Below are 15,735 nucleotides of genomic sequence, written 5' to 3'. Positions count from 1 at the left end.
ATACCAGTCTATCAGTTGAACTTAGTGCAACTCATATTCTACATATATTCCTAAACTGGGATCTGCACTTGTGGACTATCTCTCTCTAGTTGTCTCTGTGTATTTCAGGTGTCTGTACTTGTTATGTTCAAGTGCAAGCGCATGTCTCACTTTTTGCTCACTACCTGTGTCCTACATGTGTAACCTGAAATACTGCACATCTGCTTTACTTTCACAAAATGTTTTGAAATTATTTGAGATCCTTCTGAGCTAACAACTGGCAGGCATGATGAAGAACAGGGTGTGTTTCATGTGTTCCCACCTTACCAGACGTCTGTACTGTTGAGAGAACCTCAGGTTCTGGACCTGAGTAACCTGGAAAAGTGTCCTGAGTGTCCTGTGAGAAGATCCTGCTGTCTGCACTGTGTTCTTTGCACTCACTCTTCCACTCAGGTGGACTTAAGTACCAAGGTGATTAAACAGGGACAACTCAGACCTGAGGACACAGGAGGGTGATTTATACTTAGAGCCTTGCCAACCCCTCTAAAATATTTTCCTTATTCGCTTAAATGGAAGACACAAAAAATTGACATTCCAAAAAAATGGCAACTCCAGAAAGTGTTTGGTTTCTCCCTGCAGTCCAGAGGAAAACATGCAGGCCATACATGATCCACTCAGACTTCCTGTGCCATGAAGAACATGAACCACAGTGTAGCAATCCTACATAGGATAACCGCTCTGGAATTTCCTTGGAGAGCAACAGATAAAGCTTGCACTGTATGATACATTTCTCTCATCAAATAGCACATAGAAATGGATTCAGTCAAAATGCAGGTGTTTCATTTGTCTGATTCTCAAGACCTAAACCTGCATCCTGGTGAATAAAACACATGTTAGCAACTGTGTGTCTCAGAACTGGATCCCAAATTCTCACCTGTTCATGGAGCCGCCCTTCTAGGGAAACCTCAGCATTGAGGCGCTGGTAGATATTTAACCCCAGTTCAGCGCTGGAGCAACAGGTGCATCAGGTTCCCTGTGTCTCTGTACTTACTGTTCCTGGACACAGAAGCAAGGAGTGTCCAGCACCGTGGACCTCCGTCACCCAGAGCTCACAGCCTGCTGAGCGCCCGGATGTGGCTCCCCCTCCTCTGATGCCTGAAATCTGTGGACTTTCCATGTTTCATCGCTGAGACATCTATGTCTGTTCCTCTCCAGCTCTGCCTAGGTATAGCTGAGAACAAAAATTGTGAGCACGTGACATGCAAATCTTGACTTGATTTCCATATTTGTTGAAATTTTTACCCCAACCGAGCAAGCATGTCTGCATGTCTTTTCAAAATATAGCTCTACCAGAGTCATCAGCATAACTGTTTTCAAAGAAAAAACTCACTCTCTAAATCATATACAAATAACAGTCTTAAAAATGTAAAGGTTAACACTGTGGCAGCTTTTACTATTTTTCTATGAGTTTATCTTTTCATATTGTTCATTTATCTCTACATTTATATGTAAATTTTCTGTGCAAGTTTATTTTCCTCCACATCTTTGAATGAACAAGTATACTGATTTCTAATTTCCACTGATAATTTATACATTTGTGTCACTCTGGCTATTATTTCTTTCGACTTTAGCTAGAACACATTATTGGATTAGAGGATTCATAAAATTCTATATTGTTTTTTGTTTTTAAAATTTTAGGTTATGTTCTATTATTTTTAAGTAATGTACTACTATCAGTTAGAGTTTTTCAAATTTGAAAATTTTCTCCTGTGACTTTGATATATAAAACCTTTTAAAGTTTGTAATTTTTTTATTTACTTCATTATTGACAAATAATTTTACTCTATATCTCTATGAACTTAATGTTGTTAGATTGCAATATAAGTGAGACCATGCAGTGTTTGTCTCTCTGAGCCTGGCTTATTTCACGTGACAAAAAGTTCTCCAGCTGCAGCCATGTTACTGCTAAGGAAAGAACCTCCACCATTTTTAGGGCAGAATAGCATTCCACAGAGGACTAAGGCACATTTTCCTCACCCCTTTCTGATGAGGTTGCGCCTTATCTCAGCTACGTGAACAGTGCTGAGATGAGGAAGCGAGTGCAGACCTTCCCCCAGGAGACTGATGTCAGTGCTGCTAGAGGCACAGCCAGGAAGAGATTACGCTATCATGTGATAACTGTTTTGATGCTTTTGGGGATCTCCAAGCTGTTTTCCAAGCTGGCTGTGCTAATTCACAAGCTCACCCGTGGGGGCCAGAGGGATTTCACAGTACACTCCATCGACATGCTCCCTTTCATCTTTTTGAAAACAGCCATCTTCAGCAATGGGAGATGACGTCCCCTCCTAGTTTTAATTGCATTTTCTGATGATGAGATCTTGTTCATGGATTTATTACCTCCCTTTTGTCCTCTTTTCTGAGAAACATCTACATAGGGTCTCTGCCATTTGGGGAATGGATTATTTACTTTCTTTGTATTGACCTGTTTTAGTCCCTTATATTTTTATATATGTGTAATGTATCTGCATTTTATTGTAAATATTTTCTCCCAGTCTGAGTTGTCTCTTCACTGTGTGAATTTTTTTGCAGTGAAAATCTTTCAGTTTAATGCAATCCCATGTGAATATGACTTGTTTGTTTTATTTGCTTTATTGTGTCCTTAGGAGTCACATTCAAGAAGTTTCTGTCCAGCTGGACAACTGGGCACAGTACCAAGTCTTAGATGAAGTTCTTAAGTTCATTTCTATAGGTACCAGATAATGATCTTATTTCATTCTTGTAGCAGAAGACATAAAGTCTTTCAACACTCTTTCTTGAAAAAACCTGTAAGAATTTCTCTGTTCTGTCTCCTTAGCACTTTGTAATAGAACAATTGATTTTTGATTAAGGGTTCATTGCTGGGCTCTGTCTCATAAAATATAGATCAGTATGTCCACATTATTTGGTATTACCTGGTGTTTGGATTGCTATCAATTTTCACTAGACTTTGTAGCTAAGTAATATGATGATTCCAGCCCTGTCACTTTTCTTCAAGATTTCTTTGAATACTTTCAATCTTTCATGTATACAGAAAATTTTAGGGCTGTTTTTCATGAAAAATAAAGTAGGAACTTTGAAAAGAAGTGCATCAAATCTCTATATAATTTCAGTAGTGTGGACAAATTAATAATATTGATTCTTCCAATGCAGGAATTGGGATATTTTTTCATTTATTAGTGTCACCTACAATTTCTTTAATTGTTATTTTACAGATTTCAATATTCATATCTTATCAGTATTCATATCTAGTTAAAATTTACACATAAATGTTCTGTATTATGCTATTATGCAAAGGACTTATACATAATTTCTTTTCAGATAGTTTTTTATTACTGTACAAAAATACTATTGATTTTTTTGTGTTTATTTTACAACTTTACAGAATTTGAGGTCATTTCCACACATCTTCTTATGGACATTTTAGGATGTGCTCCATAAGATCACACCATCAACAAACGAAAAGTCTCACTTCCTCCTTCCTTTAACTTGAATGCCTCTACACCTTTGTCTAAATGCTTTGCTAGAGTTTCCAGAACTGTCTTGCCTGGCAGTGGAGAGCACACATTCCTCTCCTTCTCCAGATCAAAAACTTTTCAGGTTTTCACTTTTGAGTAGGATGTCTGCTGTGAACATTTCACTCCTATGACAAACTTGTTGAGAGTTTTTATCATGAAAGTGTGTTGAGCTGTGTGAAATGACTTTCTGAATCTCTCCATATGCTCTGTGAATTTGTCCTTCGTGTTGTTAATTTCATGTATCACACATTGATTTACATAAACTCAACCCATTAACCTCCCCAGAGTAGATCCCACTTGATTATGTTGAACACTACCTTTAATTCAGTTAGAATTCTGTTTGCTAGTATTTTGTTAAAGACATTTTTATCTACATTTGTGAGGAATACTGGCTGGGACTTATTTTTCTCTTGCAGTATCCTTGTGGTCTTTGGTCTAGGATAACACTGGACACATAAAGTGAGCTTGAACCTCAAACTGGTGCACAAAAGAAGGCCAGAGAGGGTCTGCAACCAAAGTGATAAACAACAGCCCAGCAGCACCACCCCAGGAGAAACCCACACGCACTGTAATCTGCAGAGCAGCCTAAGTTTAACTCTAAAAGTGACTCCTTCCCCGTGGCAAGCTAGCTGTGGAGGAGAAAGTTACTGCAGCATCGCCATATTTAGAAGTGGTACGGTCAGGATCCACGTGGAGAAGAGGTGTATTGTTTAACACTGAGATGCTGTGAGAATCAGACTCAAAGAATGGCCACACTTCAGAGATGTGATAAGGGATGGCCACAAGGGAAGGTGATAAAAGGAGAACTAGCCTCAGAGTCCCTGGGTCTGTAAGCAGGATAGAACTCAGGCTGGGGAGACACAGTGGTCAGCACCCCCTATGTAGTGAGGAGTCAGCCTGGTACATGGTGTCCTCCGAGGGCGCTGATCTGAAAGTGCTGGGCCCGATGTTCTCAGTCCATCAGCTCCAGGAGAGGCAGTGTGCAGTCAGCACCCTGGCTGCCTCCCTCCAGCACATGGCTCAGTGACCTCTGTGAAGAGTCGGCTGAAGCTTTTATTCTTTGGTTCTGGAAAATAAAAACACTATGAAATCTGTGTTTAAGTGAATAAGATGAGGTGTCCCAGATCTTTCTCCAATTGAAAGGGGATCAAGAGGAGGAGGGTGCGGATGGAGAGGAGGGAAAGAGATGCGGAATGGAATTGAGATGTGCTGTGTACATGGACCAACTCCACACAGGTGACGGAGAAAAAAGTCTTTCTTCCCAAATGTATAGAAAAACTGTGGTTGACTTAGTCACGGGGGAGGAAGACGGTGGCTGGCTTGGTGACCTGGCCAGCAGTGAGTGACTGAACTGAGTGATCAAACTGCAGAGGCTGTTTGATCACAATCACAGAGGCTGTACAAAGAGTGAACGGTTAAAGGATGGGGCAAACGCACACCGGCTGTGTAAGAGCCAAGCGATTCAGGAAGAGCTCAGATCGCTGAAACACTTTGTGTCTGGCTGTGTGCTTCCTGCTGCACAAGGAAATCTGCCCAGCCTGGAGGCAGTCCTGCCCAAACTGCTCTTCTGCTTTGTCCTCTTACACGGAGATTCTGAATGAGAGCCAGAGAATTCCCATCTTGGGTCCTCTCTCTTCTCCCAGAGTCTCGCTGAAGGCCGGGCTCTCTCCCTGGAGTAACAGCCCCTTCGGGCTCTCGGTGACCGAGCTGTCTCCTGCCCAAGCAGAGTTTTCATCCCCCAAGCCGTGTGCGGTCACTGGGTGCCACAGATGGCCTCCTGGGCATCAGACTGAGGGAATCTGCAACTCGAGTGCATAGCTCGTTCTATGGAATCTTTTACTTATACAATTCCTGTTCATAGAAAAGTAAATTTTCCACCGTCCCAACAATATCACACCATTGAAGTCCTGATGTTTTGCATCATTACATTAGCAAAACTTATTGATGCTTACACCAGTGTCTTGGTTACTTTACTCTCATGATGCTGAGACAAAATGTTTGACACCCAAAATTAAAGAAGAGAAGGTTTATTTAGCCCAAAGTTTGTGGAGGTTTCAGTCTATAATCAGCTGGCTGCAAGGCAGGGTGGCATGGCACAAGGGCAACGCTTAAGGTGGCAGAAGACAGCAAAAGCAGCAAGAGCAGGGAGGGGAGAGCAAGTCACTTTTTCTCCCTCATGTTGTATGTGGACCAGCACCCCGCAGGACGGGTGCTGCACTCACAGTTTTTATGCCCTTTCTTGCACAGGATGAAGATGTCTACAAAGTGAGGACCCTGGCTCCCTACTGAGTCCCTTGGTTAAACTTAAACATTTTAAGTTGACACAGTGTGTCAAGGGTTATAATTCATCCCTGGCAACTTGGCAACCAGACATTTTCTAAACCAGTGTTTAGATAAAAACACACTTATTGTTAATATTTTACAACTTGAACTTTATAACACAGGTTTAACAATCTGTAAGGACCAGTATTATGTCTATCAACCTTATATTTCATTAGAACCATAACATTCTGCCCCTGGCTCCTCAAAGACTCACGCACATCCCTTTATGCCAAAGGCATTTAGTCCATCTGCAAGAACTAACAGTGTCCTAACAGTTTCAGCATGTCTGAAAAGTCCAGGTCTCCAGTCTCCTCTGAGATTTCAGGCAAACTCGTAGTTGCAATCCCAACTACAAATGAAAAGTTACACTTCCAACATTCAATGGCACAAAATAAGCATTTTCATTCCAAAAGTTACAAACAAGGTAACATAAAGGAATGGGACCAAAGCAAGTCCAACACCCTGCAGGGCAACCATTAAGTCCTGTAGCTCCATTCTCAGCATCTGAAGCAATCCACAGCACCTTGGGAGCTCCACAGGGCTTGAGAGACTCCACCCCTATGACATTTCTGGTGGTTACAGCTCTCATGGCTTTTCTTTTGGGCCTGTTTTGTCCTTCCCTGCAGTTTTTCTTGGACAATCTGTGTTTCTGGCCTTTTTAAAACTTTTGGTGTGTCTACTGCACCTTTGGCTTTATGCTCACAGCTTTACACATTGGTCTCTCAGGAACACATTACCTGGCCTCCCAGGCCTTTTGAAATCAGGGTGGAAGCCTCCTTAACCCCATAACTCTTGCATTCTACATGTACCTAAAACCAGTGCCATGTGGATGCTGCTAAGATCTGCTGCCATATGCACCAGTAGCCAGGACTCTGTCTCTCTTGCCTGTAGGGGTCAAGTGCCTGGATCTTTGGGCACTCTGAATCCAATTCTGAGGAACACATTTTCTATGCTGCCACCATTCTGAATCAGGGTGCTGTGCAGGTTCCTCCTCAAAGCATAGTCTTCTACTTTTGCAGTTTTGAGGCTGCAGAGTGGAGACTTACTGCTTTTTGTGATGCTCTCAGGCCACTGTTTTTATTTTCATGGGGTTTTTTTTTTAGCAACTGAGATCTTTTCAAGTCTATCTTTGTAGTCCACAGCTTTACTGGAGGTTTTTTTGCCAAACTCACATTTTAAATCAGACTGCTGGCCTCTTTGCTTTTGATTTTTAACATAAATCTGGATAAAATCCCCCAACAGTAGCCATGCCACACCCTCAACATGTAACTGCCTTAAAATTTTTTTTCTGCCAGATTAATTAGTCCATGGCCCTTAATCTCAATCTCAGGTAAAATCTCTGGACACGAACAAAATGCAGACAAACATTCTGCCACTCCATAATGGACATCATCTGGAGTCCAGCCCCCAGTACAGTCCTTCTTCCCAGCAGAAACTTCCCCATCCCAGTTTTTACTGGCAGGATTTCTTTTAGCCTTTTGGCTTCTGAGCTCTGATCAGAATCTCCCGTAAAGAACAGACTAGGCTTTCTAGTGCTACTCGTTCGTCTAGCATCTTTTAACCTTTCCAAACTCTTTTCACAAGCCATTCCCAAAGGCTCTTGAACCACATGGTCAGGTATAGTCACAGCAATGACCCCACTCCTGGTACCAAATTCTATCGTTGTTACTTTACTCTCCTTGCTGACACAAAATATCTGACACCCAAAATTAAGGAAGGAAAGGTTTATTTAACTCACAGTTTGTGGAGGTTTCAGTCCATAATCAGCTGGCTGCAAGGCAGGGTGGCATGACACAGGGGCAACACTTCAAGGCGGCAGATGACAACAAAGCAACAGGAGCAAAAGAAGGGAGAACAAGCCTCTTTTTCTCCCTTACACTGCATGTAGACTAACCACCCACAGCACAAGTGTAGCACTCACAAAATTTTTATGCCCTCTTCTTGCACAGGATCAGGATGTTTACAAAGTAAGGACTCTAACCCCCTCAGAGTCCCTTCATTAAAATCTTTAAATTGATGCAATGTATCAACCATTACAATGAGATTATATTTAAATACACAATTTAGCACATTTGGGGATTTGTATCAGACACAATCTCATGTCTCTTCCTTTCCAAAACTTTTCATCATCACAACTGAAATTCCGTACTCAGCGAACACTAACTTCATGAAGACTACTAATTCCTCGTTTATTTTTATGGAACATTTTTGAATACGCACTGTTCTGTCAGTTTATACAAATCAAAGCATAGTTTATCAGCATTTTTTCTGGCTTGTGCATGATAGGTACTCAGGAGATCTAGCAGAGCAAAACGTCAGGACACAGTTTAGTACATAAAACAGGAATTCAGTGCAATATATGCAGTGATTTCTGAAGTGCTGATTGTAATATGGCTCAGCTCAAGTTAGAAATACTTTTATATGACACTACCACTGCTTGTATAATAAACATCACGCTCACATACTGCAAGACTGACATTTTAAGTATTTTACTAATTTTTAACCTGGAGTCTAATAAATTTTGAAAAAAAAAAATTTTCATTTTAATTTTGAATTGTAGAAAACTGAAACTCAGGACAATTAAATGGTTCCTAAGTAGTACTGCTATTGAAGTTCAACACCAACACAATACAAATTTTTTCACTCACTTCTTACCCCAGCTTGTTAGGACAAAAAAATGGTCTTTACAGCAATCAAGACATTGTGGAATAATATTGCTCAAAAATTGCACTACACTCAGCACAGAAACAATTGTTACCAAACTCTGTATAATGCCATGATCTCTAGTATTAGCAATAAATTAATAACATGAGTGAAGTACAAAGACCTTATTTTTCAGGGAATAGTTTCTGGTGCACATTCCACAAAATTTCACTTTGACAAAGGCAAAGGTTTTGTAATCAATTGAGTCACCCAATGCTTTAATTGATCTACTAGTTAAACATTTTGTTATTTTTCACAGTATATGAACCTACGTGTAAAAGGATTCTACTAGCATGTCATTATGACATAAGTTAGTAGAACATAATTATGACATTATGACATGTCATTATGACATGTTAGTAGTATGTATAATTGATTTTCCAAGTGTTGAAATCACTAAATTTTATCTACACTGTATGATTGGAGATATTTTTCAACTTTCTTGCCTTTAACTTCTTTAATTTTAGTAACTTTTAATTTTTTAGGTGGGTCCTTTATGGCTAGCTCTTTTCCTGATATATTGCATATACATGGTCATATTCCACATGTCCTGTAACTGCACATCTGGCACATATGGCGCATAGTTGTCACATGTGAGTTGCAGAAGGCTAAGTCAGCCCCTACTCTTATCTCCTGTTTCCCACGTTGCTCAGTTTTCTCCTCTGTGGCAGCAAATACCTGATCCCCACAGATTAAAAGACTAGAGATTTAATGGTGCTCTGGTTCCAATATGGGACCTCCTCCAATACAGCCCACCTGGCTGTAACTTTTCTCCTAGAAAACTAAGAGACGGAAGAGAACAGCAAAAGAGGAGAAGGCATCAGGAACTCAAATAGACCGTGAAGTCACCCCTCCATGATCCTGCCAGATGCCCTGAAGCATGTGCTTTCCTGATCCTCCCAGTGGCTCCCAATTTGAAAGAATGGTAAAGTCCTGGGGGTCAAAGCCATCATTTGAGACCATAATAATTTATTTATTTGGTCCTAGAATGGAAGTTACAATGCATAAAGTCAGGCGAGTTGGATGAGTCTTTGCTTTCCTATTTTATTAATTTTTCTAACCATGGTGAGACCACCTGACAGGAACATGATGGCTGCCTAGGAGCATGCACCACCCTGGAGGGGCACAGCACACGGAGGAGACTATTAGGATGTCTGGGGGAGATAATAAATAACTAAGGGTCTGAGCACACTCAGCGAGGGCATTCATAAATCAATCCAGCCTACTGAAGTGCATCCCCAGTGAGGCAGAAGAAGGACTTGCATTGTGGACAGAAGTTGAGAGGGTGTTGATTTCTTTTGGCAGACTTTCTACACAACCAGATGTGTTTATCCAACCACAGCGGGGGTCTTCACTGTCACCACATTCTGCCCTGTTCATTCAACGGATAGCGCAAAAAATCGTGTGATCCAAGGCAAATTTCACAAAAGAATTGGGGTTTCTGGGCAACTGTAGTCTTTGTAATTAGGAATAGCATCCAATGTTTGAGATAGATTTCTTACTATAATTTCATTTGCATTGATGCAAAGCCAGTGTAGCCACATTTTCAAAAAGATGTCTATTTATATGGGTTTATGTCTGGGGCTAAATTCTTCTTCATGCTCTCATGCAAATTAAGAGTTATGTACAAATAATCGATTTCCGTTAGCTGTGAAGTGAAAATGGTACTAATCGAGCCTCTTTCCAGTTATTGCCCATGAACTTTCCTACATGGATTTTGGGTCATCAGATCCTTCACAGATAAAATGTGTCCTGGAGAGACACAGCTCCCGTTGGATACCTAGGATTTTGTTTCCACCATTTAGGAAGCACTAGAAACATGCATGCTGAGGGCTCAGGTATTAAAGCCTAGGGTACACTTGAGTGCCACTGAAGATTACAAGGTCAGGGATAGGAATTTGCTTCCAAACTGCTGCATTATCTTTCATTCGGCTTTCTTATACCATTTTTGGGAGAAATTAGTTATAAAACCATCAAGGTTGGACTTGCCTAGTGCTAAATTAAAGTTACCAGTCTGAATGTGTGAGCATAAAAACCTAACCATAAAGGAGCAAATACTGCACTTTCTATATCAATAAAATTCATTAGTGTAAAACCAGAGAATCTTTCAAATGAGCAAAATTCTTATATCTGATATGATTTTATGATTTGCGTACATTCTGTGCCTCAAAATCTTGTGTGTTGGATTCCCAAGTATAGGGGCAACAAGAGATGATGGAACTATGGATAGGGGGCATATGAGTTCAATAATTTATGGGGTAAAATCCTGAGAAACGATCAATAACAAGAATGAATTGTTTACCCACAGAGAAGCTATGCAACCTCCTGTGAAGATCAAGCAGAAGTCTTCACCACCTCTTCTTTCTCTTCTCTTCTCTTCTCTTCTCTTCTCTTCTCTTCTCTTCTCTTCTCTTTCTCTTCTCTTCTCTTCTCTCCTCTCCTCTCCTCTTCTCTTCTCTTCTCTTCTCTTCTCTTCTCCTCTCTTCTCTTCTCTTCTCTTCTCTTCTTTTCTCTTCTTCTTTTGCCCTACTTTCTGTCCCATCTGCAGCTCAGCAGCACCAGTGCCAGTGCCATGTTCTTGGACTTCCAGACCTGTTTGCTAAGTAAGCACATTTGAAAAATAAAGTAAAGAAAGTCCTTTCCATAGGAACTGTGATGCTGAGCATGAAAGAGACCAGGACACACCAGAGTCAAGCTTCCAGAAGAAGCTATGGATCAGAGTTTCCTACCGACACATGATCTTCCCATGGATAAACAGGAAAGATACACCAAGGGCAAGGATGATTTCGTGTTACAGAGGAACTCATTCTCCATTGTGAGTTTGAGAGTGCTGTGCAGTGGCATTCACTTCTGAACAGATATCTCCTGGCCAGTGCAGTTCACGGGTTTAATTGAACAAGAAAAATACTGCTTTGATTGAAGTAGGATGAAAATAGGCAGGAGTTTTAATCATACATTTTTATGATTTCTAGTATTCTTTATTACATGGCACAGAAAACACTTTACAGTTTTTTAGAAGAATATTTGAAGTTTGGGGAGCAAACACCTGTGAATTTTTCATGCTCTGATTTTAATTGTTCTAATCTGCATTGTGGGTCCCATGTGATTTTGTAACATCTTGCACTCATTCTGTGGAAAACACCAACAATCAAAGCGATGTCCTTCTCCCAATCATGGGCAAATTCTGTAAGGCCAAAGTTTTAGGTATTTGTTACAGCATAAATGATTTTAATTTCATAATCAGTTTGATCTTGGAAATTCAATGAATCTCAACTGCTGAATAAAATGTAATTATATATATATATATACATATATACACACACATAAGATAGCTAAGATAACTGTACCACTAATTTTTATTAGTTCATTGAAAGGAACATTTAGTGTTTATATTGTTTGATCAATTTTGTATGCCTACATCTTGTAATCTGAGTAACTACTTTGAAGATAATAATATGCAACATAATTACCATTGTTAATTTCCTGTCATCTTGTTTTCAAATTGTGTATTGTTTCTTTTTTTCTTTTTAAAAAATAAAAATACTTTTCAATGCTTCATTTTTACTGTCACGCACATAAACTACTTAAAAGTTTGTTGGAGATTTAATTAGTCCCAATGGTGTGGCCAAAGACTCCTAGGTTGGCAGAAACATGGGCTCCTGGGAGGCTGGGATCACCAGGTCCTCAGAGCCCATCAGAAGTGTGACCCCCCACACATGCCTAGTGAACACACAGCAGGTCACAGCTATTTCAGAGCAGGCCTGAGCCATGGTCCAGAGTGGAGTCTCACTGAGAAGTGAGCTTGCATTTTACTCAATGAAGAAAGAACCAGGAGCAAGGATCTCCTCAAGTTTCTTAATATTGTGCAAAAGCAACATTCTTGTCCCTGAAGTTAGACTCATTGCTTCACTGCTCAGGTAAGTTCTTACCCCCTATTTGTATATATTTCCATCCACATTGTAACGCCTAAATCACATGCAAATATTTGTGAAACACTACAAAATCTTAAGCAAACTTAACTATTTCAGACCCATAGATGTATACCTGCTTATAGAATTCATAAACTTTCAGATTCTACTGTTTATTTCAGGCAATTAGTTCCTCAAATCTCTCCAGTGATCTGTGATTTATAGATGCCCCAGGATCAATGGAAAAATCACAGCGATTGGAAATTGTCTTAAAACTAACCATCAGGACAAGCCATTTGAAAAGGGTAACTAAGAAGGCTATAAGCAGATAAAATTTATGAGAGCATTTCATTCAAATCAAATGGCATAATCAAAAATAGTCCTAAAATTAGTAATAAAAACTAAGATGACCATTAAGATCATTGTTATAGTTAATTTTTGCTAATAGATCAATTTTATGAAATTTTAAAGTAAGATTCATTTTATTGTATTTCTCTAATTCAAAAATTGATGGAGAATTAGATACTACAATTACTCTTCAGTCCATTGTAATATTGCAAGTGAAATAATTTCAAACTACACTGACAGAAAGGAGAAGCCGTGGGAATCACTGGATTCCCCTTCTGTGCAGGACTGTGAGGCACGGGGAGGAACAGGAGCCAGAGATAGAGCAAGTAAATGGAAGAATTCGTCTGCACTGAGGAGGAAGGAAAGAGGTCAGAAGATATGGAGAGAGCAACCAGGCTTCCAGTGACCCCCACCTCTGATTTTGGTAAAGGAAACAGGCAATCGCCACAGGTGTGATTTGCAGGAATAATATACACCATATCATTACTATTGACATTATCAGTTGGTACTGGTTTACAGAGTAGCATTCTCTGCCAAAAAGATTTTCTCTTTATCAGAGAAATAAAGGTAAAAGAAGAAATAAATGTAAATAAAAAAATTACCAACCAAACAATCATGTAAAATATTTTTGCAGTATACTGAAAAGTCATATGATAAAGGATAAAATATTCTTATGCATGGATATGCAGAAAAATAGTACATGTCTTTCTACTATATCTTTGTAATGGCAGAGTACCTGTCAAATATTCAATAATGTAGGTGCTAATATTTTCAATATTAAAATTTCCCAGTGCTGATTTTAACCAATGAAAACAAAATGAAACCAAAATTAGATCTTCCTATGTAACTAATTTTAGTACTGAAGAGATAATCCCCAAACAAATTATTTATGACTTGAAGGCTTCAAATCAAGCACAGGTAAATAAAGTAAATTTGGAATAATGACTTTAGAATAATGAATTTTCTTAAAACTATGAGAGAAAGGAGAGGCCAGATCTGGACACAATGCTGACACCTCATTAAATATTAGTATAAATGCTAAGCAAAATGTTGCATTATGCAGAAGAGCTTTAGGCTGATCTGTTTTGTTTTGAGATAAAATGAGCAGATAGGGAAGTACAAGATGGGAGCAGGCTATACATTGGCAACAGGAGAACAGAAATGTTGTGTGCTGAACAACATCGCATCTTGCGTAGATGACGGTGCAAAGGAGGACAGAAGGGGCTCAAACACACATCTGGAAGAGCTGTTGAAATGTAAAATTGGTACGTAGTGACCAGCCTGGTGTCTTTAGATCAAAGTCATTTTCAAAGGAAGCTCAGGATCAGGCATTAGATCTCTTAGGAGGGAAACTGATGAGAACTGTCATCCACAGAAGACAAAGGATCACAGCCCATCTGCAACCTAGGACCTAGAGAATGAGGAGCAGATGTGGGATTCTCCAGACCCGGGGTTGTTCCAAAGGATCTAAGAGAGCGGGTCATGGATAGGCATGCAAAACTGGAGCAAATAGTGTCCTGGTAGAATCAGACAAGTCACTGTAAATTTGCTGAAAAATGAAAGATCAGGGACTTTACTTCCTTTTAATTACTACATTGATTAATTTCTCAACCTATAAATGAAGAAATTAAAAGAATATCCATAGTTTGGGAGAAGAAACCTTAAGTAGAAATACATATACTCACTGAATTTGAAAAAAAGTTTATTGTATCCATTTATTCTAAATTCTTCATTAGAATCCACATTGCAAATCTAATGAGAATTCTATTCTGCTTGTAGCATCCTCTTCTCACTGTAACCTCTGACTCTGTAGAGACCACGGTGGGTTGGCTGACATGGACAACCTCACCGTCTTCACAGAATTCCTGCTCATGGATGTCGCAGGCTCCCGGGAGCTCCAGGTCCTGCAAGGTGTGCTGTTCTTAGTGATTTATCTGGGAGCGCTGACAGGGAACCTTGTAACTGTCACTCTCATCGTGATGGACACCCGTCTGCACTCTCCCATGTACTTTTTTATAAGCAATGTCGCCCTCATAGACCTTGGAAGCATCTCCGCTATTGTTCCCAAAGCCATCGTGAATTCCCTGACAGGCAGTAAGATGATCTCCCTGACAGAGTGTGCTGCGCAGATCTTCTTGTTTTTATTCTTTGCAGCTGTGGAGATTGCCTTCCTGGTGGTGATGTCCTACGACTGCTATGTGGCCATTTGCCACCCTCTGCACTACGGACTCACCATCACCCCGAGTCTGTGCTCCCAGGCCACCGCTGGCTCGTGGTCCTCTGGTCTGGTCTACTCCGCTATGCACACAGTCTGTATGTTCAGGCTTCCCTTCACCAGGACCAATGTGATCCAGCAATATTTCTGTGATATTCCTCAGATTCTGAGGATTTCGTCTTCCGATGTCCAGTCCTCTGAATTTGTGCTCATTGCTGTAAGTGTTTGCCTTGTCTCAGCCTGTTTTGCCTTCATGTTTATGTCATATGCTAATATATTTTCATCTGTGGTTAAGATCCACTCAGGAGAAGCCCGTAACAAGGCCATTTCCACCTGCACCCCGCAGCTGGCCATTCTCCTTTTGTTTCTCATCTCTGTGACTGTGGCTGTCTTGGGTCCCACTGCAAAGAAACCATCCCTTTAGAATCTGCTGACGGCCATGTTCTACACCATGGTGCCCCCATTCGTCAACCCAATCATCTACTGTCTCCGCAACAGGGAGATTAACGCTGCGCTGGGCAGAATGCTCAGCAGATGTTCTCAGTTCCCAGGCAAGGGCTTTCTAGAATAAAACACAAATGTCAATCTATCAGTTGATATTAGTTTAATTCATATTCTACATATATTCCTTAATTGGGATCTACATCTGTGGGTTATCTCTTCCCAGTTGTCTCAGTATATTTTTTGGTGTCTGTACATGTTATGG

The 15,735-nt window shown here is 40.2% G+C and overlaps 1 protein-coding gene across 1 annotated transcript; it reads left to right on the top strand.

The window, feature by feature from the left end:
* Positions 1-14,649: 14,649 nt before the first annotated feature.
* LOC102020175 (olfactory receptor 14I1-like) lies at positions 14,650-15,453 on the top strand. The gene has a single exon (XM_013509732.1). It carries the CDS (start codon positions 14,650-14,652, stop codon positions 15,451-15,453), a length of 804 nt encoding a protein of 267 aa, XP_013365186.1.
* The last annotated feature ends 282 nt before the right edge of the window (positions 15,454-15,735 follow it).

This window comes from Chinchilla lanigera, unplaced genomic scaffold (assembly GCF_000276665.1).
Source record: "Chinchilla lanigera isolate Chin_1 unplaced genomic scaffold, ChiLan1.0 scaffold00180, whole genome shotgun sequence".
Classification (NCBI taxonomy): Eukaryota; Metazoa; Chordata; class Mammalia; order Rodentia; family Chinchillidae; genus Chinchilla; species Chinchilla lanigera.
Note: the sequence above shows the minus strand (reverse complement) of the source record. Positions and strands in the feature narration are given on the sequence as shown.

Bases quoted from the DNA above. Each gene is read 5' to 3' on its own strand.
- LOC102020175 (XM_013509732.1), top strand. From the start codon at position 14,650: ATGGACAACCTCACCGTCTTCACAGAATTCCTGCTCATGGATGTCGCA.